General features: G+C 47.1%; 3 protein-coding genes and 2 non-coding genes across 14 annotated transcripts; 4 read left to right on the top strand and 1 right to left on the bottom strand.

Annotated features, from left to right (window-relative positions):
* Window positions 1-901: 901 nt before the first annotated feature.
* LOC100828821 lies at window positions 902-11,777 on the bottom strand. Of its 9 annotated transcripts, none has more exons than XM_024454987.1 (4): window positions 6,385-6,523; window positions 6,216-6,279; window positions 4,251-4,312; window positions 902-3,990 (listed from the first exon to the last, which is right to left on the bottom strand). In XM_024454987.1, the coding sequence occupies exon 4, from the start codon at window positions 3,875-3,877 to the stop codon at window positions 1,283-1,285; it is 2,595 nt and encodes an 864-aa protein (XP_024310755.1). In that variant the 5' UTR covers window positions 3,878-3,990; window positions 4,251-4,312; window positions 6,216-6,279; window positions 6,385-6,523; the 3' UTR covers window positions 902-1,282. The 9 variants fall into 9 exon arrangements, with proteins under 9 accessions (XP_024310755.1, XP_024310753.1, XP_014757299.1 ...); XM_024454985.1 differs by having other exon boundaries at window positions 5,845-6,279; XM_014901813.2 differs by lacking the exons at window positions 6,216-6,279; window positions 6,385-6,523 and adding an exon at window positions 11,646-11,777.
* Window positions 6,426-10,223, top strand: LOC100829123. 2 transcript variants are annotated; one of them, XM_024454982.1, is made up of 2 exons: window positions 6,426-6,549; window positions 7,236-10,223. In XM_024454982.1, exon 2 carries the CDS (start codon window positions 7,254-7,256, stop codon window positions 9,978-9,980), a length of 2,727 nt encoding a protein of 908 aa, XP_024310750.1. In that variant the 5' UTR covers window positions 6,426-6,549; window positions 7,236-7,253; the 3' UTR covers window positions 9,981-10,223. The 2 variants fall into 2 exon arrangements, with proteins under 2 accessions (XP_024310750.1, XP_003575867.1); XM_003575819.3 differs by having other exon boundaries at window positions 6,434-6,549; window positions 7,250-10,223.
* A 917-nt stretch (window positions 11,778-12,694) lies between the features above and the next one.
* TRNAP-AGG lies at window positions 12,695-12,766 on the top strand. The gene has a single exon. It is a non-coding gene; the product is annotated as a tRNA-Pro (tRNA).
* A 302-nt stretch (window positions 12,767-13,068) lies between these two features.
* Window positions 13,069-13,140, top strand: TRNAP-AGG. The gene has a single exon. It is a non-coding gene; the product is annotated as a tRNA-Pro (tRNA).
* A 12,028-nt stretch (window positions 13,141-25,168) lies between these two features.
* LOC100829423 (BTB/POZ and MATH domain-containing protein 2) lies at window positions 25,169-26,350 on the top strand. Its single transcript, XM_024454548.1, has 2 exons — window positions 25,169-26,195; window positions 26,304-26,350. The coding sequence occupies exons 1-2, from the start codon at window positions 25,169-25,171 to the stop codon at window positions 26,348-26,350; spliced, it is 1,074 nt and encodes a 357-aa protein (XP_024310316.1).
* Window positions 26,351-26,876: the final 526 nt, after the last annotated feature.

A 26,876-nucleotide genomic window follows, 5' to 3' on the forward strand; every position in this document is an offset into this window, starting at 1 on the left:
CCTCTGGCAAACGCCAAGTTTTTAACTCCCTCGTTATGCCGTTCATCTGGTAAATTCAGAAAGAAAAGAACCATTGTATTCTTCACTTCCATAAAAGACCCCGTCACATACTCACCTTTTTTCCTCGTTTCTTTTGACGCAAATGATAAACCTTTTGCAATAGACAGAGATGGTGATAATGTTTCTCACCAAAGACGAGATTAAATTACTGAAAAGTGTCTATCATATATGATAGTAAGTTCTCATCCGTAGCAACTAGTCTACTTTATTTCAGCCGTAGCAACGAGTACTTCGCTAGTTTCAATTAACAGTGTAGCTTCAGTTCAGAGAATCGTGGACCTCATCCCAGATGATTGTCTGGAGGCATGCCTTAGCCATCGTCTCGGTCTAGCATTCTCTGTGCGCCCAGGAGGTTTTCACTGATTGAGAAATTAATGATAACAGAAAAATAAAATAAGGCCCGGTAGTCTAGCTTCAACATGAAGAGGTTGTAGTTCGTGGCATTCAGAACTACTGCACTTATAAATTCCCCATAATCATCATACTGGAAAACCACTGGGAACAAAACATGATCATGTCTCCTCGCTGCTGTGCATCAGCCTGGGCTGTCTATTGCCACCGCCGAACAGCGAAAAGCAGAAGCCGCTGGGTTCGCAGGAGACGTTGAAAGCTAACACCTGCAACAAACAGGAAGCACAGCCGCACAGGTCACTCCAACAATGGCCGGTGCTATGGATATCAGGATATGTCTGTTACCTGTGAATGTGGTCTTGTTGTCCTTGCTGATAAAATGAGAATAAGACCGAAAGCTGAACTTGTATTGACTTGATACAGAGCATACAATATATAGACTGCAGAGCAGCAACTGAATACATTACACGATCTCAAGACAGAGTTGACAATATATAGACTGCAGAGCAGCAACTGAATATATTGCACGATCTGAAGACAGAGTTTACAATATATTGACTTGATACAGAGTGGGCTTACAGTTACAGCACTGAAAGACTAAGTCAAAGACGAACTGATAACTGCAGTTCAACACTTGCTGCTTGTCTGTCTAGTTTGACCCATGCTGATTCATGAAAAGATCTCGTTGCCGTACGTGCCAGGATGGAGCTCTAGCTAGTTCATAAGAACTCATGAAAAAAACTGAAAGCTCGATGACACAATCACCACCACAAACAGCAACGTTACAAAGCGAAAACACTACCAAAACAATAGAACATCAGAGAAGGGTACACACGGTTTACACGCATATGAAGGTGCATGAACAACACGCTCATTCATTATACGGGTTGGCAGCCTGGAGATCCTCTGGGTCCAGGACCTGGTGCCCGTGGCTGGTGCTCCCAAGGAAGCCGGCGTGCGAGAGCAGCACCCATAGGTGCGTGATGAGCTCGCCGTTGCCTGCGAGATGCGTCCTGTGTTTGGCCGCCTTGGTGGACGCCGCCAGGTGCAGGAGGAACTCCGTCCAGAACTTGGCCAGGTCGTGCCACAGGCCCTCCGCGTTGCCATCATAGAGGTCAGTCAGCTGCTTCCCGAGCTCCGCACCCATCTTAGTTATGGAGTTCCTGATGTTGAGGTCATCATCGCTGTCGCTGTCGCTGTCGTCTGGCATTGGCATAGGCTCCTCCTCTCGATCGCGTACTTTGGGTGCCTCCTCGTCAGGATCCCCATCTTGGCCAGTATCATGCTCGTGTTCACTCGCCTTGCCAACTATGGCCATAAGAGACTCATACACATGTTCCATGGTTCCCAGCTGTTCCTTAGACAGCTGACCCCCTGCTCGAGCTTCGCTTTTTTTCCACGACCTAAAAAGAAAGGAAAAGGGGCCCATAATGACATCGGAAGCAACATGGTCGATTTCTCGGATTACCTCCTCAAGGACCTTCTTGGTGACAAGGCCATTATCAGGCACCAGTGCCCGCGTGACCAGATATGCGCAGTAGTTTGACAAGCTCACTGCGGTTGCGTACTGCTCGCACCACACAGAATTTGACCTGGCACCTTGTGATTCATCGGGAATTCCTGGCCCTTCTGGTTCCTTTTTGGCGTGAATTCCGGCAACTGGTTCTCCCACAAACGGCTTCGGGCACCCTACTGGTTGCAGAGCCTTGAGTTTCTTGACCTCATCAAATAGTTTGATCTCGCAGAGGCAGGTGGCGATGTGCCAGACCAGTATGATGTGAGTATCTACCTTGGGCTTGGGCTCATCACTTTCATCACTTAGCCAAGCAAGCTTCTGGTTTGACCCAAAGGTGTTCTCGAAGTATTTACCCAGTTCTTTCTGATCCTTGATCAAGCTCTTGAGCACGTCCAATATCGCATTCTTTGTGTAATCCTTGAGGACGATTCTTCCAGGTATCTGCCCCCGACTGTCCTGTATTATATTCTCTGTGAAAGGGCTCACCACACGGGATGAAACAAGAAGGTTCTGCTGACCTATGCTCTGCTTCCACCTGGTTTTGCTGCTGAAACAGAGCATCACTTTCATCGCTGTCTCTGCCACCGGAGTCCACAGCCACTGATACTGGACATACTTGCATAACATCAGAACCTTAGCCCACCGTGAGAAGACGTAGAGATAAATCTCTGCGACCTCCTTGGCAACGATGGCAGCGACTATGACACGGGTAATGAACACGCCATGCGTGATCCTGTTACGGTCTGCTTGATCCATCCTCTCGGGTATGTACCGAACAGGATATGCAATGTACCCCGTGGCTGCAGCCAGCAACAGAGACAGTAGCAGGCTCATGACAGGAATCAGGAATCCACCAGCGAACATGGTGGCTTGTTTGCTGTAGAACAGGTCTTGGAGGAAGGACAATTCCACTTCCGTGATGCGGAATGCCCTCTCGGAGTCCTTTCCCAGGATGTAACTGAAGACAAGGCTCCTGATCTTCTTTTCCCCTTGCAGCCTAGCCAGCTCATGCATGGGTAGGTCGTAGAACCGACGGCGCAGCAGCTTGTACAAGGCGAATGAGAGGCAGATGTCCTTCAACTGGTTGTCACTGTCTGTGGCACCAAGCAATCCACTCTCGCTGGCACCGTTCCATATCTTCTCTATGGTGACAAGTTTCTTCTTGTGCTCTTGATCTGGACGCAATTGAATCCTGTAGCTCTGGTCAAGTTGTTTACTTTCTTCCGGTGTTCCTCTGTTAAAGCAAGAAGCTGCTTCCTGCGTGGCCGCTTGGACTTCCTTAAGGACCAGGTGTTCGCCATGCACCAGATACTTGTAACCCCTCATGTCAAATTCCCTCAGCTGGCCATCATCCGCAAAGGCCATGGTCTGGTCGTCTTCGCCAGAGAGAGCCTCCTCGTATCTCATGTAGTCGCTGACCAGCCTCATGCTCTCTTGGTTTATCGTCTCTGCTTTACTAGAGGAGATGAAGAACAAGATGATGCGAACCGCATTGAGGGACCAGATCAGCCAGAGGGGGATCCTGAGGAGGAAGAAGGTCTGCACCCGCAGGAGATTGGCTGCCCAGAAGGAGGACATGAGGTCCAGCAGTGGGATCTGCTTGGACCTGGCATAGGGGCGCCCAATCTTGACGCTGTACTGCAGGGTGACCAGCAGCACCGCCCATGCCTGGAAGTAGTCGTTCACTCTCTCCCCTGACAGCTGCATCAGCCCCATGGTGTAGACCACCAGGTTGTGGTTCAGGGTCTCCATAGTGAGGATGACGGCCATCATACGCCGATCGGCGTACCATGGCCCAAAGAAGTCAAGGAGGAACCTGATCACCAGCAGCAGCGTCGTCAGTAGCACCCACAGCTCCACACTGGCCATATGAGTAACATTGTCCAGCTTAAAGAGCCTGGCGACGGAGAGCAAGAATGCTCTCGCACCCGATGCTGCAGTGGGCCTCATCTTGGCTCCCTCTCTCTACCTCCTCCTACTCCTATGCCGATGAACCGGCCTTAGTGTAAGCCAGTGAGGATGGATGTTTATCTCATATTTTCTCGTCTGGACAAGTTCATGACCTGCAGTGGTAGTGAATTTCTGTTGAGGGCCAAATTTGAACTTGATGAATCAAAGGCCTATGCCCCAACCCACACCTTTTGTCAGGAGAGAAGATGCAATATTAAAAACAATATGACTTCGTTAGACAATAGATCAAAGTCAAGACCCAACTATCTAATTAATACTTAGAATAAATAAACAATGTATATTTTGCAGAAGCCTGTTAGATCGAACTAGCTGCATAAAGCACATGAGTTTTCTGTCCGCTTGTATTGCTCACATGCAGATCTTGATGGATATGTGTGCACTCAAGAAGACCGCACCCATCCTAGTCGTTGTTTCCTAGAAATAAAAGACACGATAAGAAGTCAACCCTTCATTATATGATCGCACCGGAAAACAAAGACCTAAAGAGAAGACCATATGGATCAAAATTATTGGTTAGCATGGTTGAGATTTGAGAAGGAGTGTGGACAGACTAACATGATTGAGAAGGCATATTCAAGGTAAGACATTTCGTTTAGCTACAGAAAAAAATGGCCCAACAAAGGAGAAAATAATTTAGCGAGTTTTCAGAGAATAGATCAATCAATTCAAGACCTCAACCACATAAGTTATATCATAGATGACATCCACACATGGAGAACAGCTATCTCTTGATCAATACTAGTAGTAATTAAGAAAGCCTCCAGAGGCATCATTTTATTAGAACTGCATCTGGAGGCATCTCATGCTACTATAAGAAATTATGCACCATATGCAGCATAGTAGGCGGAAAATGATCGCCCATGTTTAAAACTCAATTAGGCCAAGCAGGCCTATGATTAAGAGCCACAACTGTCAAACTCAATTAGCAAAGCAGGCCTCCATGATTAAGAACTACATCTACCATGGAATCAAGCATTAATTACTTGATGAAGTGTTAACCATGACAGTTCATAGATAACAGTGCGGCGAATATACAATTGCTCGGGGACCGTAAAAGGTGGAATTAATTTGTCCCTTTCTGCATTAGCATTAGCCTTAGTTTTTGTACGGTACAGTTTTTGCATTTTCCTTCCTTTTTATTTTCTGTTTTGGCTCGGTTGTGAACTCTTCACCATCTCAGCACTTCTTCTAATGAAAATGACTCACATTTAGGTGTGGGTTTCAGAAGAAAAAAATAGTCACCCAACACAGTACATATTCATTACCAGTTGAGTCAAATATTGCAAGGGTCAACTGTATCTCCAGTTCAAAGAGGGTTGTAGGTTAGCCAGCATGGCAAAACTGCTGGATCTGTTTTTCCCAGTAACTGTTGGGGACAGGTTGACAGAGTAAACTAAATATGCCAAGATGTAGAGACATATCTCAGAATCAAGTGGTTTGCATTGACATATAACTCACAAATAAGTGTACTTCTAGGTTTTGTCCTAAGTCAAACTTTTTTAGATTTGACCAACTTAAGTAGCAACATATATGACATCAAATCGGTATATTGTAAAACTACATTTCAAAACGAATCTAATGATGCTAATTTGGTGTCATCAATGTTGCTACGTTTTCTTTCCAATAAAGTCGGTCAAACTATACTATTTTTGACTTAGGACAAAACCTAGAAGTACACTTATTTGTGGACAGAGGGAGTACCTCAATTTTCCATTTGTATTTAGTAAGCACCATTTACTACTCACTCACAAGTGGCCACCATGGAGAAACGACAGGATGTGAGGGGATTCCGCAACTGCCTCAAACTTAGATGGAATCTATTCTCAAAGTTTATTGAAGAATGAAAGGAACTGCATACATTTTGTATAAGTTGCTTCTTGATAACATCAAACTATTAATCTGGCTCTAAGAATAATAAACCCACTAGCCCATGCAAAGAAAGTTACCATGGGAAAACCAACTTGTTGGTGGGGTGGTGAAGTTGCGGGGTACCACTCCACCCATCAGGATTCAAATTTTGATGCTCACAGTTACGCACATCCGAGTGTGCTTTAGTAGCAAAATAGTGAGATTTGTGGTGTAGGCATGTGTAGGTATGCTCGAATTGGTGTATGTGTGTGGTGGTGTATATCCGTTTCCATCTCTCTTTTAGCTGCAAAAATAAGTTATCCTGAGAAATAGATAAATGGCCTAATCAAACTATTGAACCCAATAGAGAAGATTCTCTCTACTACCAATTTCTTATTCAATATAAGTAAAGATGGGAACACATTATTGATATGACCTGCGTTCTTGAGAAACAGAGACCTAAGAACACCTTATTGAGAAGACCTTGGGAAGCTTCAATATAAGTCAAGATGAGAACACATTATTGATATGACCTGCATTCTCGAAAAACAAAGGCCTAAGAAGAAGACCTTGGGAAGCCAATTTATTAGTTTAATTAGCATGATTGAGAGGCTATGTCAAGATGGAGTGAATCTTACCTTATTAAAATGATAAGTACCCAGGTACTTATGATACATCTGACCTTCTCCCGAGCATGGTCTCACCAAAAGGAGGAGGCTGATTTGGAACTGGCAAGAGGTCTCACAAATCATCTAATACAGCTCCCTGGTTCCTGACATACCTTGAGCAGCTACCCAGTTCAGGTACAAATTGCCCACTCTGTATCATATTTCTACACAAGCATAAGTTCTTGAGAATTAGCTTTCCGTTGCATCATCTGCATATTAGAGTTTTGTTTACCAGAATATAAGTGATAGATGCCTCAACTTCAGAAACAAGCATGGAATGATAAGTTCAGTTCTCATATGCATATGGAAACACAAATGAGCTTAGCTGAAATGATCCATATATGTAGTACTCATAAATAAAGATACGGAAGCACACGACACATCAAATAAAACTGGTGATAAGACTTGTTTGCACTTCGTTAAATAACAAGATAACACTGCGCAACTCATATGAAAAAGCCACAACTTGCCGTTCCTAAATTCTTGTCGTGGTTTTAGTTCAAAACTTCAAATTTAGGAACGGAGGGAGTACAATATTAGGTATGAACTTAAGCGCAACATATAACCAAATGATATCCAGCATGGAAGCATTACCAGAATTGGTTTCCACCACCACTTAACTGCACAAGTGCAGTTATATGGCCTTTTCAAATTGCTAATTAGCTTATCCACTGTGCCTCAATTGTGTTTCTGGTTTCTATCCAATATAAGCTAAGCTCCACCTTAATAATTGTTTAAGTTCATTTGTACAGTAAGTATCTGAAGATTTTCCTATTAAAAAGGGTACTGCTTTTAATTTATTTGCAAAACAAATTTGACAGGTCTCGTGATCCAGGAAAATGATTGGCTTCAGTGATGCCCGTGACCTTGTGTCATCCCTGTTCATCATGCTGGACAAGAAAATATTTATCCTGTTTCGCATCGAGTTCCTCGTGGTCATCGTCACACTGTTATTCTTTGTGATGTTCCTCATGGATTTCTTTCGCCACATCATCCACAACTCCCTCATGAGAGCTGTCTTTAGCGTGTTCGATGCGGTTTCTGACTCCATTGTCTTATACCTCCTGGGGGCCATGCAATCAGCACCTTTCAAGAATCAGTTGTTCCCAGTCTGGGCCCTTGTGCTTGTCAATTTCCGTTACAGTGCAGACTACATCTCAGGTTATGGTGTCCCTGACCGTGGTGGGCGAAGGTTCATTGAATGGAGAAACGTGTTGAAGCTTCTGGGGACAGCATTCTTGAATTGGTCACGTGGATCCAGGTTCGCACGTCCACTGTGGTCGCTTTGGGCTCTGCAGATACTGAGGAGCGGGTACAGATTCCATTCACATAGTCTAGCATTCCAATCTGTCTGGCATGGCGGGAGTTCAGAGCTTGTCTCAGAATACATGCATTCCAATTATAAGCCTAGTAACCCAGAGCCACAGGACTGTGACCCAGGGACGATGAAAGGATACAACTACTTAGTCTATGGAGAGTCAAAGCAGGGTATGAAGTTACGGAAACCTCAGTATGCTCTGGACATAGATTCTGCCGACCAGCCAAGAAAGACCCAGAAAACCAGACGTCGCTCTGCTACAAGAGAAAGTCCTACCAGCAGCCCCAGGTCCGCACAGGAAAGGTCACCACTGATCACGCTAGACAAGATCTGGGGGTGTCTCACTTGCCTACTAAACAACCCTGAGGGCAATGATGGGAAGGTTCTCTCTCTGGCCTTCGCCCTGTCCAGGCTGCTCCGGTGCAGGCTTGAGGATGTAACACCACAAGAACATATCTTCTGCATAAACAGACAGCTAGTCAAGAAGATAATAGACGAGAATATTGGCACCAATGATGCCTTTAGCATCATGGAACTCCAGCTTGCGCTCACCAATGACTATTTTAACACCCGCTACCCAATGGTCTTCTGGTGCGGGCTCCTATCCTTCTTCATGAGTTTGCTTCCATCTGTGGTGACCTTCGGTGTTGTCTGCTGGCTTGGGGTCGACATTCGTAAGGTTTACAAGCCCCCCAATGGCGAGCTTGCCAATCTGGTGAAGGGGTTTAATGTTGACATGATCATCACATGGGCATTCATCGTCTTGATGATGATCAAGGAGATCTGGGAGATGGTCACCTACTTACTCTCGGACTGGATGAGATTACTCCTGGTGTGCAAGTATGTGCAACGGAAGGACAAGAGCATTGACGATAGATGTATGGATCACATAATAGTATCATTTTTCAGATCTAAGATTAATAAGAAGTGGCATGGACTCATTGACCAGTATGTCTTCGTGCAGTCATATGATGACAGACCAAGATGCTGGAATTACTTGCACAACCTAACCACAGGAATGGTTCCAAAGAAGGATGATGGGGCAAAGCTCAGCAGTGCCATCAAAGTTCCCAAGTATGTCAGGCAGGCAGTTCTAGAGAAGCTCCACAAAATTCTGATGGAAGCTCAAAGTCATAGTCTGCCCAGTGTCATCAAGACACTGTCTGACGTTAATAGTAACAGAAGGGAGCAGTTAAAGCAGTACTTGCCCTACTTGTACCTGCCTACAAGCTCTCACATCATTCTTGTGTGGCACATCGCGACCAGTCTATGTGAGATGGAGCTTGCTAAAAAACAAAGTGTCGACTTAAGCAACCCTGGGTTTCTGTGCTCCCTCTTGTCCTGCTTCACTGGTTGCTGCTCATCAAAACCGTATCTTATGGATGTGGATGAGAAGAAGAGAAAGAGCATCTTCTCGTGGTTCACAAATTGCTGTCCATCACAATTGAATAAGCAGAAAGTGAGTGGGATGTTGCCTGATAAGCTCCAGGAAACGTACATCACCGCGAATAGCTTGTCACGGTACTGTGCATATCTGCTTGTTTCAAAGCCTGACCTGATCCCTGATAGCTTTCTTGTGCCCAAGATAGTGTTCCAAAACGCCGTGAAGAGTGCTCGTGATGGCATTCTGAAATGCTGTGATTCCTTACAGAGCAGGCACATCAAACTGCAGGAAGAAGCAGATAAACCTATCAAAGAATCTGACTATGAAGATGTCCTGAAACAAGGTGCGATATTGGGCAGAAAACTGCTTGATCATGAGAGTGAAGAAGGCCGCTGGGAGATCCTAGCCGGGGTATGGGCCGAGTTACTTATACACATCGCACCTACTTGGAATGCAGAGGCACACAAGAAGTGTCTCTCTGGAGGGGAGTTTATAACCCAAATATGGGCATTGCTCTGGCACTGTGGCATCCAGAAGAGCAGCTTGTGGCCAAAGGAAGATGCAACTAAAAACAATGCTTCTGCAGAACCTCAGGATAATAATGCCAGGAATGACAATGGACAGGTTGTTGAGGAGACGCAGCAAGCTGGTGCAGATATGAGGAACAACCAGATTAGAATTAAAGTTCATGAAGCGGATGAGCTCAAGGGATCCAAAGATCCCAGGATAGGAGACATAAGGAGAGGACCAAGGAGAATGGAGGGAGCAGGGAGTTCAGAGATTGAGGAGGCCTCTCAGGCTATGGCCGTGGAGACCACAAATAGTCAGGGAGGCATCGCCGCAGAAAGCCCAAAACAAGGCTGAAGCGGAGAAAGGATAAATCTGAAACAATGTAGCCAGAAGTTCTGCAAGAAAACCACAAGTGTGTGCTGAAGATCCTTTGGTCTTTCATTTGGGAACTTGATTCGTTATCTTGTTCTCTCCTGAACTCGTGGCTGCATGACTACTGTGGTATGTGTAACTTAGATTCTGAAGTGGCCTTCCTTGTATGGCTAGCAGAAATTAAATTTGTTGTCTTCAATAAATTTGAAATTAGTACTTCCTCTAGTGAATCTTAGTAGTTCATGTAGTTAATTCTTGTATCTATCAGTACTTCCTCTAGTGAAGTAAGAGTGGTTCCATGATTGAGGAAGATGAATCAACATTGTTACTTACCTATCTCCGGCATGGGATATAGGGAGGCTGGAAGTTAATGTGCTTACTGAGGAATGATGCCTTACGAAACTTGAACCAAACCAAAACCAGGTACAGTTGCTAACAGACAAAAATTAGCCCCATGATTGCAAATGAATTTGGATTCAAGAGAGTCAAGGCACTTGCTATTCTGATCAAGATGCTAAGTCACTTTTTTTTAATGCAGTTACTGACTAGCAATTTCTTATTTCGGTCCCAGGAACAAGAAAGCAGTTGTCGATGCTGTAGGGATTTGCTCTATCACTTGCCTTCACATTCCATGTTGTTCTTTCCTAGTTCCATCCATATCCATTTTGACTGCCTCTCAAACACATCCGTCACCCACTCTGCTCTTCCCGCCACCACCTCAAATGAAATTTCACTAAATATTAGGTAAAAGAAATTGTGTTTCGGTAAAAAAAATCGGTGACACATAAATTTGAGCCCAGTTCAAGCAGAATTCAGAATTTCATCAAATGATATTTAGGTCATTTGGATAACCGGAATTCAAGAAAAGCAATTCCAGTGGTTCCCAAAATATTTCAGAAATCAAAATTTTAAACCAGGCTCCTGGCAGTGGCTCTCTGGTTTGCCACACCTCCTGCCACTTTAGCCTGCGCTACCTAACATTCTCTCTCCTCTCTTGCCACCCGCTGTCACCCTCCTCTGGACCTGTTAACCCATCGCTGGTGGTGCCACCACTGCTGACTGCTGAGATGCCACCTTCCACCCTACATTTACATCTCAGGAGACCCAATAACTCGTCACTCTAACCTCTCGCCGGCTGGAAGCCATTGTCCCATAAGAGTCGCGGACAAAAGGGGAACATGAGCGGTGAATGGTAGCGTGTTTGAATCTTTCATCTCTTCAATGCTTCAAATATCCATGTGGAATAGAATTTAGTCTAGTGGTAAGATGCTCACTTAGGGAGTGGATGGTCCTGAGTTCAATCCTTAGAATCTCCAACCTGAAAATTAAGCTATTATAACCTGAAACAAATAAGGGACTCCCATGAATCTCCCGTGAGACCAAAATACCAAATCTCCTACCAAGGCCTATCAACTGTACTGCATATTTAAGAACGTTAAACAACACTGGCCACACATGGAGATCATATGGACTCCGGAGTCTGGAACACCCAAGCAGCAACCAGAACTAAAGAAGAATCAAAGCTAAGAATTGGCAGCTGCCTTGGTTCGGCTATTAAGTCGAACACATGGCATGCACTCAAGATAACATACAAAAGCAGAGCCAACCAAGCCGGGTAAGTGGGGAAGGGGCTAGGAAGAGGCAAACCTGTAGTGTCAGCGAGTCAGTGGCCGCGATCCCGTGAGTTGCCGGAGCTCCATCACCTCCCGACCGCCCACGGCCCACCCCGACGCTCCTCCGGGACTGGGAAAGAAACCGCTGCAGGCAGCGCGGCGTTGAACGGAAACACAATACGAAATAAGTCCAGGGTCCCTCCTATAAAAACCCCTCTGCTTCTTCTCAGCTACAATCTGCACCGTGTAATACTGATCGGGCGGCCCACATTGACCGAAACCCAAGCAAGGCACGGTCCGTCCGTCCGCATGTGCAGATGTGCTGCGGCGGTGCCGCTGCTACCGTTCGCCGGAACTGCGCTGCCTTCCCGCAAAGTCCAATGGGTTCTCTGCCACGGCATGTCGCCACTGCTGGTGCGCTCTTAGATATGGTTCAGCCTCACCTCCGGCCATGGAGCAAGCAAAGGCAGGAAGGCAGCTTGCTTTCAGTTTTAGATTGATCTGAACATTCTGCAGGCACTAGGATGGTGGAATTAGCTCCTGAACAACTTCAGTCTTCAGATCAGGTGTTCAGTAACCAAACCTTCAACTGCAACTTCAAGAGCCCAACGTCAGGGTGTTCTTACTATCTAGCAAGAACAAGTGTGCATATTGCACTGAGAATTAACTGATGTGTTGTGTTGATTTTAAGCTGAAGTCTGAACATTTTATGGCTCAAAGGCTGTTATGGTCTTATGGACTAGAGTCTACATTCAATCCAAACATTTGGCAATGTGAAAGAGGCTTTTGTCTGTAGCCCCAACCCAATGTGAGAGCATTGACAATGCAGTAATCTGAAGTTTTTTTCTGGCCTTTTGCATTTCTGTTCATTTTCTTTCCCTGGACTGCACCTTCTGCATGAGATTGATATGTGGAACGTATTGCCACCTACCCGGGAACAAATAGTACTACTTCACAATATGGGTAAGGTACTAAGGTAGACCATAACTTCACAAAATGAATGACTGAACTTAAAAGTAAATCTCATGGTTTCAATGTCTACGTCCTTCTCTGAAACTTTTGAAATGTGCATGTCATACATCTGGGGATTTAGTCTAGTGGTAAGATATTCGCTTAGGGAGCGAAAGGTCCCGAGTTCAATTCTCGGAATCCCCATGTTGCAAATCCTTTTGCAAGTGCATGGCAGATCTATTTTGAGCTTTGGGTGGGTATGGGGATGAGGTTTTGGAGGTTTCATGAGGTTCAGTGCCTGTGCATATGCATATGGCTGTTGTGTTGTGTGTGCTCGGCTCAACGTTAGGGGCCACAGACACACCACTACAGATTTCTTGTTCGGATCTGCATGCTGCTGGAAGTTAGCGAAGATGTACCCGGTATTGGTCGGGTTGTACAGTTCTGTGAAACTTAATTCTAGTATTAGAGATTATATAAATTCTATGAAATAAAAAATCAGCAAAGGGCATTTGGTCTAGTGGTATGATTCTCGCTTAGGGTGCGAGAGGTCCCGAGTTCAATTCTCGGAATGCCCCTATTCTTCTTTTTTATTTTAATTTTCTCTTAGCTCGGACTTGTGAATATATTTTTCGGTCCCTCCATGTTTCAGTACTGAAATATGCAGTGCTCCCCCGTGTACCCGATCGAGAGCAATTGCACAAAGCAAGAGGCTTTTTTGATCTCGATTAATTGCGGCTGAGCCAAACTGGCGCGGTCGGGCTTCATATTTGGAGGAATCTGAGTATCTCAAAGACAACTGTTCCAGCATCAGGGTTGATGTCACCGTCACAAAGGAGATACGTACCGTCACCGGCGAGGAATGCACCACACGATCACGAAGTTCGTCATTGTGCCGCCACATCCAACTTGAATAAGCAACGTCTTCTCGAACTCCTGATGGCCGGACAGGGCGGGGACGTGACCTTCGAGGTCGGCGGCGAGATGATCATGGCGCATAGGCACATGCATGCTGCTCAGTCTTCGATCTTCATGCCGGGAACCCGGGACTAAAGTATTCAAGGCCACGATCAAGTTCATCTACACGACTCGGTGTCCCGAGATCGACGACGGCGAAACAACGGAGAGGCTAAAGTTAATCTGCGAGGAGACTCTGCTGCAGCTACATTAGCACAAGCACGGCTGCCACTACGCTGGCCTTGGCGGAGCATCATGGTTACGTTGTGATGGGCTCAGAAAAGCATGCTTCAAGTTCCTTGCTTCTCTCGATCGAGTCTCGACAACTTGAAGGCAGTGATCGATGGCGACCGATTGCTTTACGCGTTTCAGGAGCAGCTTGCATTACCATCGTGGGGGAGCTCGTCATCAATCTTGCTCCAAAAGAAAAAAAGTTATCTTGACTAGCTAGGAATCCACAAAACTTGAAAGGTTTCTGTAAATTTGAACTGTTTGCTAGTGCTACTCCTTAAAGGGTACAGTAGTATTTGGCGGAAGCCATTTCTATCCCTCCGTCACCTACCGGTGGCATGCAGCCAGCCACCTGCTGCCACTTAAGCCCACGTGTTTTTTAATCCATATACCAATAAAATGTATCATTCATATACCATTCAAATATCGTATATCTATCAAGTATACCATTTGTATATCATATACCAATTAAATATATCATTCATATACCATATATCAATGAAAAATATACCAATGAGGTGGGCCCAGACCGACGCTACGTAGCATCACCTGAGACGGCCGCATGCCACCGGTAGGTGACGGAGCCGGTATAACTCTCATGGTCTGGTACTCTAGTGCTCTCCGCCTAGCAATATGCCCTCCCGTGTCCACTTATTACATGCACGGTGGGCCGGCTTCACCCCTCCTCGTTTTTCAGGCCCGACCCGAACCGTCCTGTGTCATCTCAATAAAAGGCCTCGTTTATTGCAATCCAATTAAGGTTACATCCTCCAAAAGGAGATTTAGAATCAGGGGGCTCTTCTAACCAGATCCATGACGCTCGTCGACGAAAGGGATTCTCGTTTTTTGTTTCGGGAGTTTTTTTTGTGTCTTCTTCAAAATGGTGAGCAGCGGCAACATATCTTGGAGCAAGAATAAGGTCCTCCCCCGCACTGTCCTCGCTAGCTCTGGTGGTGCACCTAGCGCTGCCGAGGTCGTGTGGAGTTGTGTGTCCGGCGATCCTGTAAATTCCTGTAATGCCCTTGGATCGGCCCGGCTTATTGGGTTTCCTGTAAATTCCTTGGGTTTTGATCGGCTTTCGTGTTTGTTTGTTCATATGATTTCAGGTCCGAATCTTCTGATCTACGGTTCTCATCTTTGGCAATGGTTGTTGCTCTCGTGTGTTGCTTTTTTGAGGCCTTAGCACAAGGACTACTATATCGTATACTACCACAAGCTCTCTTTTCACAAGCTTTGCCCGGCTCCGGTAATTGAGATGCAAGGACGATGGCTCGTTCTAGTGCTTGTTTCCATCGCTAGGGGGTCCAAGGATCTATTTGTATTTTTTTATGACGTTTAGAGCTATTTGTGTTGCTTTTGATGATTATTAATCGGTTTTGCTACATCTAAGTTGCCTGATTTTTATTTAGAGATAAGTTGATTCCTCAGCCATTAGTATGATATGTGCTTTGAGATTTGAAATGAACGATGAGAAAAGTATAGTAAAATGACATGTAGATACTAATCAATGGCTCTGATTCATCAACATAAATTTAAGCCTTTTTGTTTAAAAAATCAGGCGTTCTTAGAAATAACCACACCCAGTCAATAGATCTGTGGATCCCTTTAAAAAAGACTCTTCTACGGTACCCCGGAATTAATTTGGACCGTTCCATTTCTTTGATCTAAGGGCACAAATTAGTTGTTACTCCTCGACACTCCAATTTACCTGTACGGAGTATCTAGGTGGAGTATCAAAAGGTCAGGGCATAAAAGTAATTTAACCGACCTGTATAATCGAAACAGAAACGACGTTGAGAAAGAGAAGCCGTCGGCAGAGAGAAGGACGGCGGCTGGCTCGACGTAAGAGGGACGAGGGCCACCGGCGCTGGCTGTGAGAAGGCCTCGTCACTACTACAGAAAGGCTTATCAGTAACGGTCGAAAAACAACATCAGTAACGGTCGGGGCCGTCGTTACTAACTTCGTGTTACTGATGATGGGTATCATCAGTAACAGTCGCTCCGACCGCTACTGATGTACCATCATTAGTAACGGTCACTGTGACCGTTACTGATGTATATATCATCAGTGGCGGGCGGGCCGACCCGAACCGTTACTGATGTATATATCATTAGTAACGGTCGCGTTGCCACATCAATGTCGGTCGAGCGACCGACGCTGATACATTTTTGGTATTTAAAATAATAATTAAAACCACAGAAAATACACAGGAAATACACAGAATGTATATACAGCACATCACATAATGTATATACAGCACAGCACATAAAAATACATATAAAACCGCATCACATGATAGCACAACACATCACATCATTTAAAGCATACAAATGTATATAAAGCCGCATCATTTAAAGCATATAAAGAATACAAAAGTATCTCACTTCACGACATTGATTACAAAGTGTCAAAATTTCATAGAAGCATATAAAGAATACAAATGTATCTCATTTCAAGTTTGAATCTATTTTTGTGGGTGAACCCTAGACACCACTTGTTCCACGCATTCGTAGAAGTCCCCACTAGGCTTGATGACCTCATTGTTGATGAGATGGGCGAACTCCCTTTGAATGTTATACACGACCCATTTAGGTCGGTGTCCCATTGTCATTCGGGGCCGCAAGTAATCTTCCATCGCCGCGACTGACCCCTTCCACTCAGGCTTGAACATGCTGGCATTCTTCATAAGGATGTGATAGCAGTAGTGGCCACAGAACACACTGTCGGGTGGCTATTGCTGGCAAGGGAACCTGTGGTTGTGGTGAGGCTCGTCTTTATAGCCTTTACCAGCTAGTTTTCCCTTGGTCGCCACTTTCCAGGTAGTGTTAATGAGTGATTTGATGGGTTTCCAGAACCGACCTCGAACACCCTTCTTCGAAAGTAGTGAATCGAAGTAGTACACCACGGACCAAGGCAAACAAATGAGTAGTGTCACCCAATGGTCTCTGTTTTCAAAAGAAACAAATTTTAGTATCTAAGGGTGTATAAGAAAGACTGAATTAGAAAAAACAAACGGTTCCATATATAAAATTGAACTTACTCCAAATTAAGGAAGAAGAGGATCAAGTCGTGGTCCGCGTATTTCTCGAGACATGCCACCAAGTATTTAGATGTCAGGGTTCTTGAGGGATCCTTTTCTGGCTGAAGACTGATGCCACCGTAGTTGAACATCGCGGGGTCTAGAATGGCTATTTTTTTACCTCCATTCATCGCAGTTCTCTTATTTGGTAAGCAGACCACAGCCTTAAGAGGTTGATATCAAGCTTTTGGCAGTTGAAGAGGTGGAATAGTTCGTTGAACTCCACACCAAAGGTGATAGGATGTTCCTGAATGTTCCCGATTTCTTGGTCAAAGAAGCCATAGTCTTTTGGGATTCGAACATTGATCTGTTGGGCATACTGTTGAGAACCAGCTGATGCTTGCATGTAGAACTGACGAAGCTCTTGCATCTCTCTAGACACGGCACGCAGGGAATCTTCGGTGACTATCGGTCTTCCAGGATAGTAAAGAAGCACCCGGTCAAACTCCCTAGCCACGAAATAGGATCCGTCTTCGAATCTCTGACCTTGATGGGGCTTCTTTATGAGAATGTCAAGCCTATTGTCCTCCCAGACTCCAGTTATGTCAGGCACATAGTGCATCTCATCTTGATTGACATTGGAGAACTCCTTGATGGTCTTGCTGCCGCGCTCCCTCTTTTTATGCCTCCTCTTATTGTCCCATGCCTTCTGCTCCTCTGCCTTGTACTTGTCATCGATCTTGCGGCCACCCATGGACTCAGCGGCACCCAAGAGAGAGAAGGTAAGAGGGACGCTTCCAGCCTGTGCCGACCCTGTGGTCTGGCTATCTTTGAGCCGTGGAGGCATCGACATTGCCCGCTTTTCATCTCCGCCGGCATCGACAGGAGGAAGTATCCTAGGGGAAAGGCCGAGCGATGATTGAGAAGTACCTTTGTGGGCGGAGGGAGATGGAGTCATAGAGGGCCGACGCCGGTTGTAGAGAGATACCAAGCTCCTAGGCCACATAATGCGGTAGTTTGGACAACCGCCTAGGATATCCACACTTCCTCCGGAGGTAGCGGGATAGCATAATCACGATGGTCGTCGACGACGGAGTCCACCATCACACTCACTTGTGCGTCGTTCATAAGAATGCCGTGCACCAGTGGCGGTGATTGTTTGGGCATCAGGTGGCCAATGGCGCCTACAGGCTTCCCAGGCTTGTCTACGTGGATACGACACTTCATCGGTGCCTGTGCGTAACAAGAAGAAGGCATATGTGTGTAAGATCTTTATTCATGAAGGTAAGGAGTGAAAAAGAGTTTGAAAAGTATGCTTATAAGGATGTTGTCGCTCGGACCCGGATCGTTATCCCGAATGCCCTCGCTTGGGTCCGGTTGGCTAGCGGGGGGGTTGTCCATGCTAGGAGCCGGGCTGTAATCTGGGGTGTAGGTGTCTTTGTCGTCCATACGTGTGTCGGAGGCGGCGCTGCTCTTCAGCGGGGTGCTCTTTCGCGGGGGAAGAGGAGGAAGAGGAGGAAGGAGGTTCCTCAAACCTTCCACTCCACCCCCGAGTATGGCGTCAAGGGCGGGGTGGTCTTTGGCCAATGCTGACACCAAATGATGGACGGCTTGCACTGCATATTCTCGCGACACCTCTTGAGAACGATAGATGCCTGCTCTCGCGCCTCCGCCTTAGCTTGTTCTATTATTTCAGCAGAAGCGGGAAGCTTTTTTTGGACCCTGCTTCGCTTCGGAGCAGGCGGGAAATAATCATGCCAGCAGGCCCCTTCGCCTTCCCCTAGAACACGGCCCGTGTGCTCCGCCTTTTGCAAGTCGGCGGTCACAGCCGACTCCCACCTCTTGCTCTGCACGGAGTTGTCGGATGTTTCTGACCTCTTGCTCTCCTCCCATTTGTGGGCATTTTCCTGTTATCATATAAGACAGGATGTGAGTCTATATGGATCAGGAGTGTCATAATTAATGCCGAAAACAAATAAATGCACGTGAACCCTTACCGTAAATTTTTTAACAGGCGGCTGCATTGGCTCAATGCCCGCCCACTCCTCTAGTGTCATGTGCTGACGTGCATATTCTGTAGCACATTGGTCCTCCAACATGTCATGCACTGGAGGCACCCTGCCTGCCGCTTCGAGAATTCGGTCCTGCTTGCAGCAGACCTTCTTCTTCCCCTCTTTCCCTGCACTCCCTAGCCTGTGGTTCAAGGGCTTTCTCGCGCGCAATGCTCTCATACGTTCACTCTTCGCAATGCAGGCAGGGTCAGACGATTCCTTCTTGAATTTGTCCCATTCGGCCTCATCAGTTATCGATGGCCATTTCTTCTTGATGATCTATACGGTTTGTCCATCCACTTTCTAGCGGTGGTTTTCCAATTAGCAAGTCCATTGCGCACTGCTATGTTGACGGCCGCTAGGAATCGCTCGCGCCACTTGTCAGTGACTTGGAACCTCCTTGCAACGTCCGCGATGCACGTGTTTCTAACGACTTCGGAGATGTCACTCCACTCGTTGGTGATCTTGCAATATTTACATGCAACGGTTCCACTGGTCGTTGCGAAGGCCTTCTGTGCCCTCTCAGGCGACTCCGGGCGGCCTCTCTCAGAGTGCCGGGTGACCACGTAACAGAACTCCTTCAAGTTGTGGCTCCCCCTCGACGTCTTCTTCCTTGGCTTCTTAGCGAGAGTTTCAGTTGGCTGCGGGTTACTCTCTTCCACCCGTCGCTCGTTGTCGCGCTCTTCTGAACGAGAGGTACCTGAGCCAGAGCTGACAATTTGCTCTCCCGATAAAGACTCTTCATCGACACGATCTACCTCCTCCCGATCAAGAACTGGTTTCTGGCTACTCTTTCCCATTTCGTACCTATGCCATCAAAACCATCAAATATATATCGGCCGAAAATTTCGGCATGACCTATGTTAAAAAATTAGCAAATTTTCTCTTCTAGGAGCTCGAAATCTGCATAAAAAACCCACCCGCATATGTACCCCCTCGGCACGATGGCCGGACCCTTCTCCAAGACCCGACACGATGGTCGGGCCCACAATTCATTACTCAATTCTCGAAAATAGCTTATAAAACCGCTATATAAAAAACTACATGTATAGCATATAAAACATCATGTATATAGCATATAAAAAACTACAATGCATATACTCATGTGTGCTATATATTATCAAATGCAGATACTGATGTGTGCTATATATTACAATGCATAAAACATCATGTAAAATGTGCTCACTACAATGCTCTGTAACTCAATACTATATCAAATTCACAATGGTAAATAAAATGTATCCATGTTACAAATTAGCTATTACAATATGTGTGCCCATCTAACTCAATACTATATCGATCAAATTCACAATGTATACATGCCCTGGTGTGTGGTGGGAAATGTACATCTAATTTGATATAAATTATCTACTACTACAAACTACAATGCTAATCCTAAATTAACAGCAACAAATCCTAAATCCTAACCCTAAATTAACAGCAACAAATCCTAAACCTAACCCTAAATTAACAGCAACAAATCCTAACCCTAAATTAACAGGAACAAATCCTAACCCTAACCCTAACCCTAAATCAAGCTAAATCAGAGGAGAGGGAGGGAGGCAGAGGAGAAGGAGGTAGAGGCGAGCACCTGTGGCTCGGGGAGGAGGGAGACGGCGCGGGCTCGGTGAGGAGGGAGACGGCGGCGCGGGGTGGCGGCGCTTGGGCGAGGACGACGCGGGGTGGCGGCGCTCGGGCTGGGGACGAGGACGCGGGGTCGGGGAGGAGGACGACGCAGGGTGGCGGCGCTCGGGCGAGGACGACAGTTGGGTGGCGGCGCTCGGGCTCGGGGACGAGGACAACGAGGCCGTCGGCGGCGGGCTTCGGGCGAGGACGGGGAGGCGCGGGCTCGGGGCGGAGGAGGAAGACGACACGGAGGCGAGGACGAGGAGGCCGTCGGCGGGCGCGGGGCAGTGCAGGGTCGAGGGCGGCGGTGGCGCGAAAATCCGGCAACGCTTCGCTAGGGTTAGGGAAGCGCCCACTGCTGGTCTCTCGGGTTAGGGGAGGACGCGCAGGCGAGAATGAGACTAATTGTTTCGGCGTGTTCCCTTATATACCCCATATACATCAGTAACGGGCGGGTAAGAAACGCAACCGTTACTGATGTTGCTTCAATCATCAGTAACTATCAGTAACGGGCGGGTAACCAGGCGACCGTTACTGATGTGTTGCCATATTTGTTGAGATAGATGAAATCAAAAAGTTGAAGTTTGATGAATAAATTCATGCATTTTGTCTAGTTTTTTTTGGGAGTGACAAAGCCATGTACTAACATGCATACACAAAAGTACATCGATCACACATAATTTCACTTAGTACAAAGTAACGGTCACACAGTAGTTGACCGTTACTGATGTGCTACTATGCTTGTTGGGAAAGTTGTACCAATTTAAATTTAGAAAACCTGTCTCTTTGAAATTATGTTTGAGGAATCAATTCATGCATTTCTCTAGTATTTGTGCTACATTAAATTCAAAAAATTCATCACATGGATACAAATTTCACACATAATTTCACTTAGTACAAAGTTTGCATTAAGATTCAGTACGAGTACATTTTTACAATGTGACTACTAGTGCTTCTCCTTCCTTTGGTAAGTCATAACTTGACTCCTCGCAGAACTGCTTGTGAGGTAGGGTTTTTGTGGTATTTTCTCGCTCTCGCTCCCATCACTTTTTTTCTCCTCTCCTTTTCCTCGTTAATATCGTGCGTTCCGCTTCTTCGTCATCTGCGGCGGTCGTCGGATCATGGAAACCTTCGTAGTCTTCTTGTGAAGCACCTCCGTCCACTCCAACAATGCTTCTTTTCCCTCTTCTTACTACAACGCGACCTTTATTTGCCGGGTCGTCTATGTAGAATACCTGCTTGCATTGGTTAGCAAAGACCCATGGTTCCTCTCTTGCCGGGATTTTTCTCACGTCAACTTGTTCACGAGGGATCTCAGGAGGTAGCACCATCGTCGTGAACCTGTGACTTTCTTCTCTGAAATGTTCATCAGCAACCCCAGCACGCTGTTGCATACATTTTTCTTCACATGCATGACATCTATGCTGTGGCGGCATTCTAAATGTGCCCTGTACTCCAGGTCCCAGAATACGGATCTCCTTTTCCACATGACGTCTTCAGGTTCCTTATAATTCTTCGCAGCAATCTTTTCGGGGACAACCTCAAGATCGTTCACAATTTCGAGGATTTGCATACCAAACTTCTCCTTTGACGCTGTCCCGTGCTTCGTCTTCCCATTAAACCTTTCCTTGTCATCCATCCAAGGGTCTTTAGCATCCAACCACTTTCGGTGGTCCATGTAAACAATTTTGGATGAAGCAGGCAACTTCTCCAATGTTGTGTTTTCCCCGCACTTTGTACAGGCCTTGTAGCCATGTGTCACCTGGCATGAAGTATTTTCATTCACGGGGTAGTCATGCACGCAGGTCAGAAGCGCTGCTCTCATCGTGAAGTACTCCCTCTTGTTTGCGTCCCAAACCACTCTGCCAGGGTTCCAAAGCTGCTTTAGCTCATCCTTCACTAGCTACAGATACACATTTAGGTCAGCTTCTGGCTGCTTTGGACCCTGTATGAGCATGCACATGTGGATGTACTTTTTCTTCATGATTAACCATGGAGGAAGGTGGTAGACAAATAAGATCACTGGCCATGTGCTGTGCTTGTTGTTCATGTTTCCGAAAGGATTTATCCTGTCAGTGCTGAGACCGAGCCTCAGGTTTCTGGGCTCTGCCCCGAAATCAGGAAATGCCGTGTCGAAGTTCCTCCACTGAGTCCCATCTGTAGGGTGTCTTAGGACCCTAGCTTCCTCCACACGGTAGAGCCCGTCAGGATCGAATGCAGCCTGCGCCGGATCGTGATGAACGGGATACCTCGCGTCCTTAACGTTCTGCATCCAACGCTCAAATCGGCCACCTGCTGTAAGATACCAGACAGTCTTTGCCGGCCTGCCCTTCATCACTTCTTCCCCATCGTCTTCGCCAGCTCTGGCGTTTTTCTTCTTGGATCTCGATGCACCGCATATGTGGCAGCTCTCATGGTTCTCATACTCTCCAATGTATACCATGCAGTCGTTTGGACATGAATGATGTTTCACGCAATCTAATCCAAGCGGGCATGTAATCTTCTTCGTCTCGTATGTGCTCTTGGGCAACTTGTTTGGCTGTGGAAAAACTGAAGCAAGATGGCTCAACAAGTCCGTGAAGCCCTTGTCTGACCAGCATGATACTACCTTCAGCCTCAAAAGTTCGAGCGTCACTTCGAGCACGTTGTTTTCTTCGCCAGCTCCATCATACAAGGGTGTATTTGCGTCCTCCAATAATTTTTTGAACTGAGCAGACTCTGCCTCATCTTCGGTGCCCTCCAGCTGGTCCCGTAGGTACGGGTCATCTAGCATTTCGGCAATCCTGTCACGTGGAGCTCCTTCACCTTCCACATTAGCCTCCTCATCGACCCTTGTTTCTTCCTCGGAATCATTCGCCAGATCATACCGCAGGACATCATCATCTTCGCTACCGCTACCGACATCAACCGCATCCTTCCCGTGACAAGTCCAGCGAGAATAACTTTCCACAAAACTCGATGCCAGCACGTGCATGTGTTTCCACATTTGCGACATGGACAACGCATCATCACAAGTCCTTTTCGTTCCATATCACCTTTCGCGACTCCAAAAAAGACCGTCCATTCGGTTATCCATCAGGCATTGATTCTTTCCTTAGCGTACATCCTAGAACGGTCCTTCGATCTACAACACAATACTCCCTCCTTTTCACAAAGGTTGGCGTATTTGGTTTTGTTAAGACAAGCCTTTGACCAAGAATTACTATATTCATATGTAAGTTATATGATACGAAATCATGATCGTTAGCAAGAACTTTTAAAGACGAATCCGTTGATATTAATTTCATGTATGAAAAAAACACATATCAATAGAGTTTTCATTGGTCAAAGCCTTGTCTCAACGAAATAAAATACGCTAACCTTTGTGAAATGGAGGGAGTACACAAGAAAACACAAAGCAAAATTGTTAGCTTGATCATTGACAAGGGGATTAAGGTGTTAATTAACCGGGGCTTACTAAAAATTTGAAATTAGAGACATTCGGAGAGAAATTGGAGGCCGGCGAGAAAGATCGGGAGGGAGAGAGAGCTCGCAAGGGAGAGGGAAGCTCCGGGCGACGATGAGGAGGCCGCATTTTGGCCGGCGGCCGGAGCTCAAAAATTTGAAATTGGGAACTTCGGAGAGAAATTGGAGGCCGGCGAGATAGATCGGGAGGGAGAGGGAAGATTCGGGGTCGAAGATCCGAGCTCGCCGGCCGCCGGAGCTCCATTTTGGAGCTCGCCGGCCATGGGGATGGGGGCCGCCGACGGGGGAGGGGGGGGGGGAAGGAGAGGAAGGGAGAGGGAGGAGGGCCACCAGCCTTGAACCGCCTCGCCGAGCAACGATCCCCCTCTAACCCCTGCAAACCACCCTTTCCCCACGTGGAATCGAGCTCGGAAACTCAATTTCGAGCACTGCCGCCTGCCACTTCGACGAGCAATTGCCGCTAGAGGAAGAGACATCGTCTCTCGTTGCCTGCATTTGTATGCAGTTCAGTTCTCCATGGTGGAATCAACGCTGGCTGGATCGTGCTTGCCTCGCCGGCCAAAGGGGCGGCAGCGGCGGCGGCCTGATATGGCGGCGGCCGCGGCGAGGACGACAGCGGCGTGCGGCTGTGAAGGCGGCCGGCGGCGACGGCCGTCGGCTGAGAAGGTGGCGGCAGACGCAACGGACAGCGGCGGAAGCCGCGGCGCGCCGATGAGGAAGGTAGGCGGCGCGAGGCAGCAGCAGGTTGGAATCGGGGAGACGGGAGAGAGACAACTATTTTTTTAATTCTTTTTTTTATCAGCGCGAAAATGTGAAAAGACAATAGTGCCCTTTTCTAATACTCCACGTAGACTCGCTGGAGCAATAGGTAAGGGAGAATTTGCCTTAAAAAAATATTGCAGAACTTAAATATTCTGGCTAGTTCGTGGAAACCGAGTTTTCCTCAGGATATAGCAATGCTCAAATCTTACTCTAGCAATTACTGCTTGATCGTGTGCTTCGTCGAACCATCGTCACGTCTCATATTTAGTAGTATTTCATCTCATATTTAGTATGTCCTCTCATACTTAGTATGTCATCGCCCGGCCGGGTAGCATACGCGTCCGCCCGCGGGCCCTGATTACCATATAATGCTTGACCGTGTGCTTCATGGATCGATCGATATATATAATCCTCCATCGCGCCGACCACCACAGTAAAACCCAAATATCCCCCGGCGGCCTGGCCGATCTTCCACGTCAAACTACCCAGAGATCATGTCTAGCTCTCCCCTATCAGCAGTGCTGCCGACGACGGCGTCAGCCGTCGTGACCAAGGCCGTGGCCGGGTCGCACGTGCTCAAGGTCAAAGGGTACTCCCTGATAAAAGGCCTCGGCGTCGGCAAGTTCATCGAGTTCGGCAAGTTCAGCGTCGGCGGGAGCAGCTGGACCGTCAGGTTCTACCCTGACGGCGGGCCGGGCTCGGACTACTGCGCCGACTGGGTATCCATAGCTCTCTTTCTTCTGGACCCCAATCCTACTACGGATGTCAGGGCAAACTTCAAGTTCAACTTGCTCGACCAGGCCCAAGGCAAGCACGTTGAGTTGAATCCGCAACCGGGGATGCGCTCCTTCTCCAATGCAAAGACCGGCTTCGGACAGGATAGATTCATCAAAAGGATGGAGCTGGACGAGTCGACGTACCTCAAAGACGACTGCCTCGAGATCAGGTGCGACGTCACGTTCGCCCTCATGAAGCAGATCAGCAAGGTAGCTGTGGAGGCTGCCAAGACGCAGTTTGTCGCCGTGCCGCCGTCCGACATGCACCGACATCTTGCCGCGCTCCTCTCGGGCGCCTCCGGCGGTGGCGAGGGCAGCGTGGACGTGCGTTTCGAGGTCGGCGGCGAGACGTTCGCCGCGCATCGGTGCTTGCTCGCCGCTCGGTCGTCGGTGTTCTCGGCCCTGCTCTTTGGCCCGATGAAGGAGAAGACGGCGACGTGTGTGAAGATCGAGGACATGGAGCCGAGAGTGTTCAAGGCGATGCTCCACTTCATCTACACCGACTCGCTGCCGGAGATGGACAAGGGCGAAACAACCGTGATGGCTCAACATCTGCTTGTCGCGGCGGACATGTATAACCTTCCGAGGCTGAAGTTGATCTGTGAGCATGAGTTGTGCAAACACGTTGACGGAAGCACGGTGGACACTATGTTGGCATTGGCCGACCAGCATGGTTGTCGTGGGCTTAAGGAAGCGTGCTTGAGTACTATCAATTTTACGAGAAATCTCAAGGAAACCACGGCAAGTGATGGCTCTGAGGATTCTGCCTCGGCGTTCGAAATTCTCGCTGGGGTCTTGATTATTGTTTTTATTTCCTATTGGGTTTTTCGTATTTTTTCCTTAATATAATTAGAGATAATTAATAAGATAATCGTGGAAGCTCATCACTCCCTCTCCTAGGAGGCTGCCCACCTACCACCACAGCCACACAATGTCTGGAGATTCGTGTTGTTTTTTACAACATGCATCTTTATGTTTTTGTACTTTCTTATTGTCTTGTCCTAGAATTTTTTTCATACACATCCTTGAATTCTGAGTTTCATTCTTCAACACTCGCTGATGATGACCGTGCTACGAATGGTGGCTGGCGATTTTGAAAGAGGGAGGTGACGTTGCGGCGAGGCCAGGCGGCAGTGCCGTGAGCGGGGGCCGGCGTTGCGGACAACGATTGCCGGCAATGTTGCGAGGCCAGGGCAGTAGTTCTACGACGGGAAGGACGGCGGTGCTACAAGGGGGAGGCTAGAGGAACACGAGATCGATCGTGCCGGATCCGGGGAAAGACGGGAAGGATGGTGGTGCCACGAGGGGATGGACATAAATACCGATGATCGAAACTGAAATTGAAAAGACCGAACAAAAAATCTGGATTAAAAAAAACTAGGACCGAAATTTATTATATTTGTTCAGATATGAGTTCACAAAAAAA

This window comes from Brachypodium distachyon, chromosome 4 (assembly GCF_000005505.3).
Source record: "Brachypodium distachyon strain Bd21 chromosome 4, Brachypodium_distachyon_v3.0, whole genome shotgun sequence".
Lineage (NCBI taxonomy): Eukaryota > Viridiplantae > Streptophyta > Magnoliopsida > Poales > Poaceae > Brachypodium > Brachypodium distachyon.

What these genes read in the sequence shown, in the direction of transcription:
- LOC100828821 (XM_024454990.1), bottom strand. Translation starts at nt 3,877, where the DNA reads ATGAGGCCCACTGCAGCATCGGGTGCGAGAGCATTCTTGCTCTCCGTC.
- LOC100829123 (XM_024454982.1), top strand. Translation starts at nt 7,254, where the DNA reads ATGATTGGCTTCAGTGATGCCCGTGACCTTGTGTCATCCCTGTTCATC.
- LOC100829423 (XM_024454548.1), top strand. Translation starts at nt 25,169, where the DNA reads ATGTCTAGCTCTCCCCTATCAGCAGTGCTGCCGACGACGGCGTCAGCC. An exon ending in TCTCAAGGAAACCACGGCAA is followed by an intron (nt 26,196 to 26,303) that starts GTGATGGCTCTG and finishes TAATATAATTAG; the next exon opens with AGATAATTAATAAGATAATC.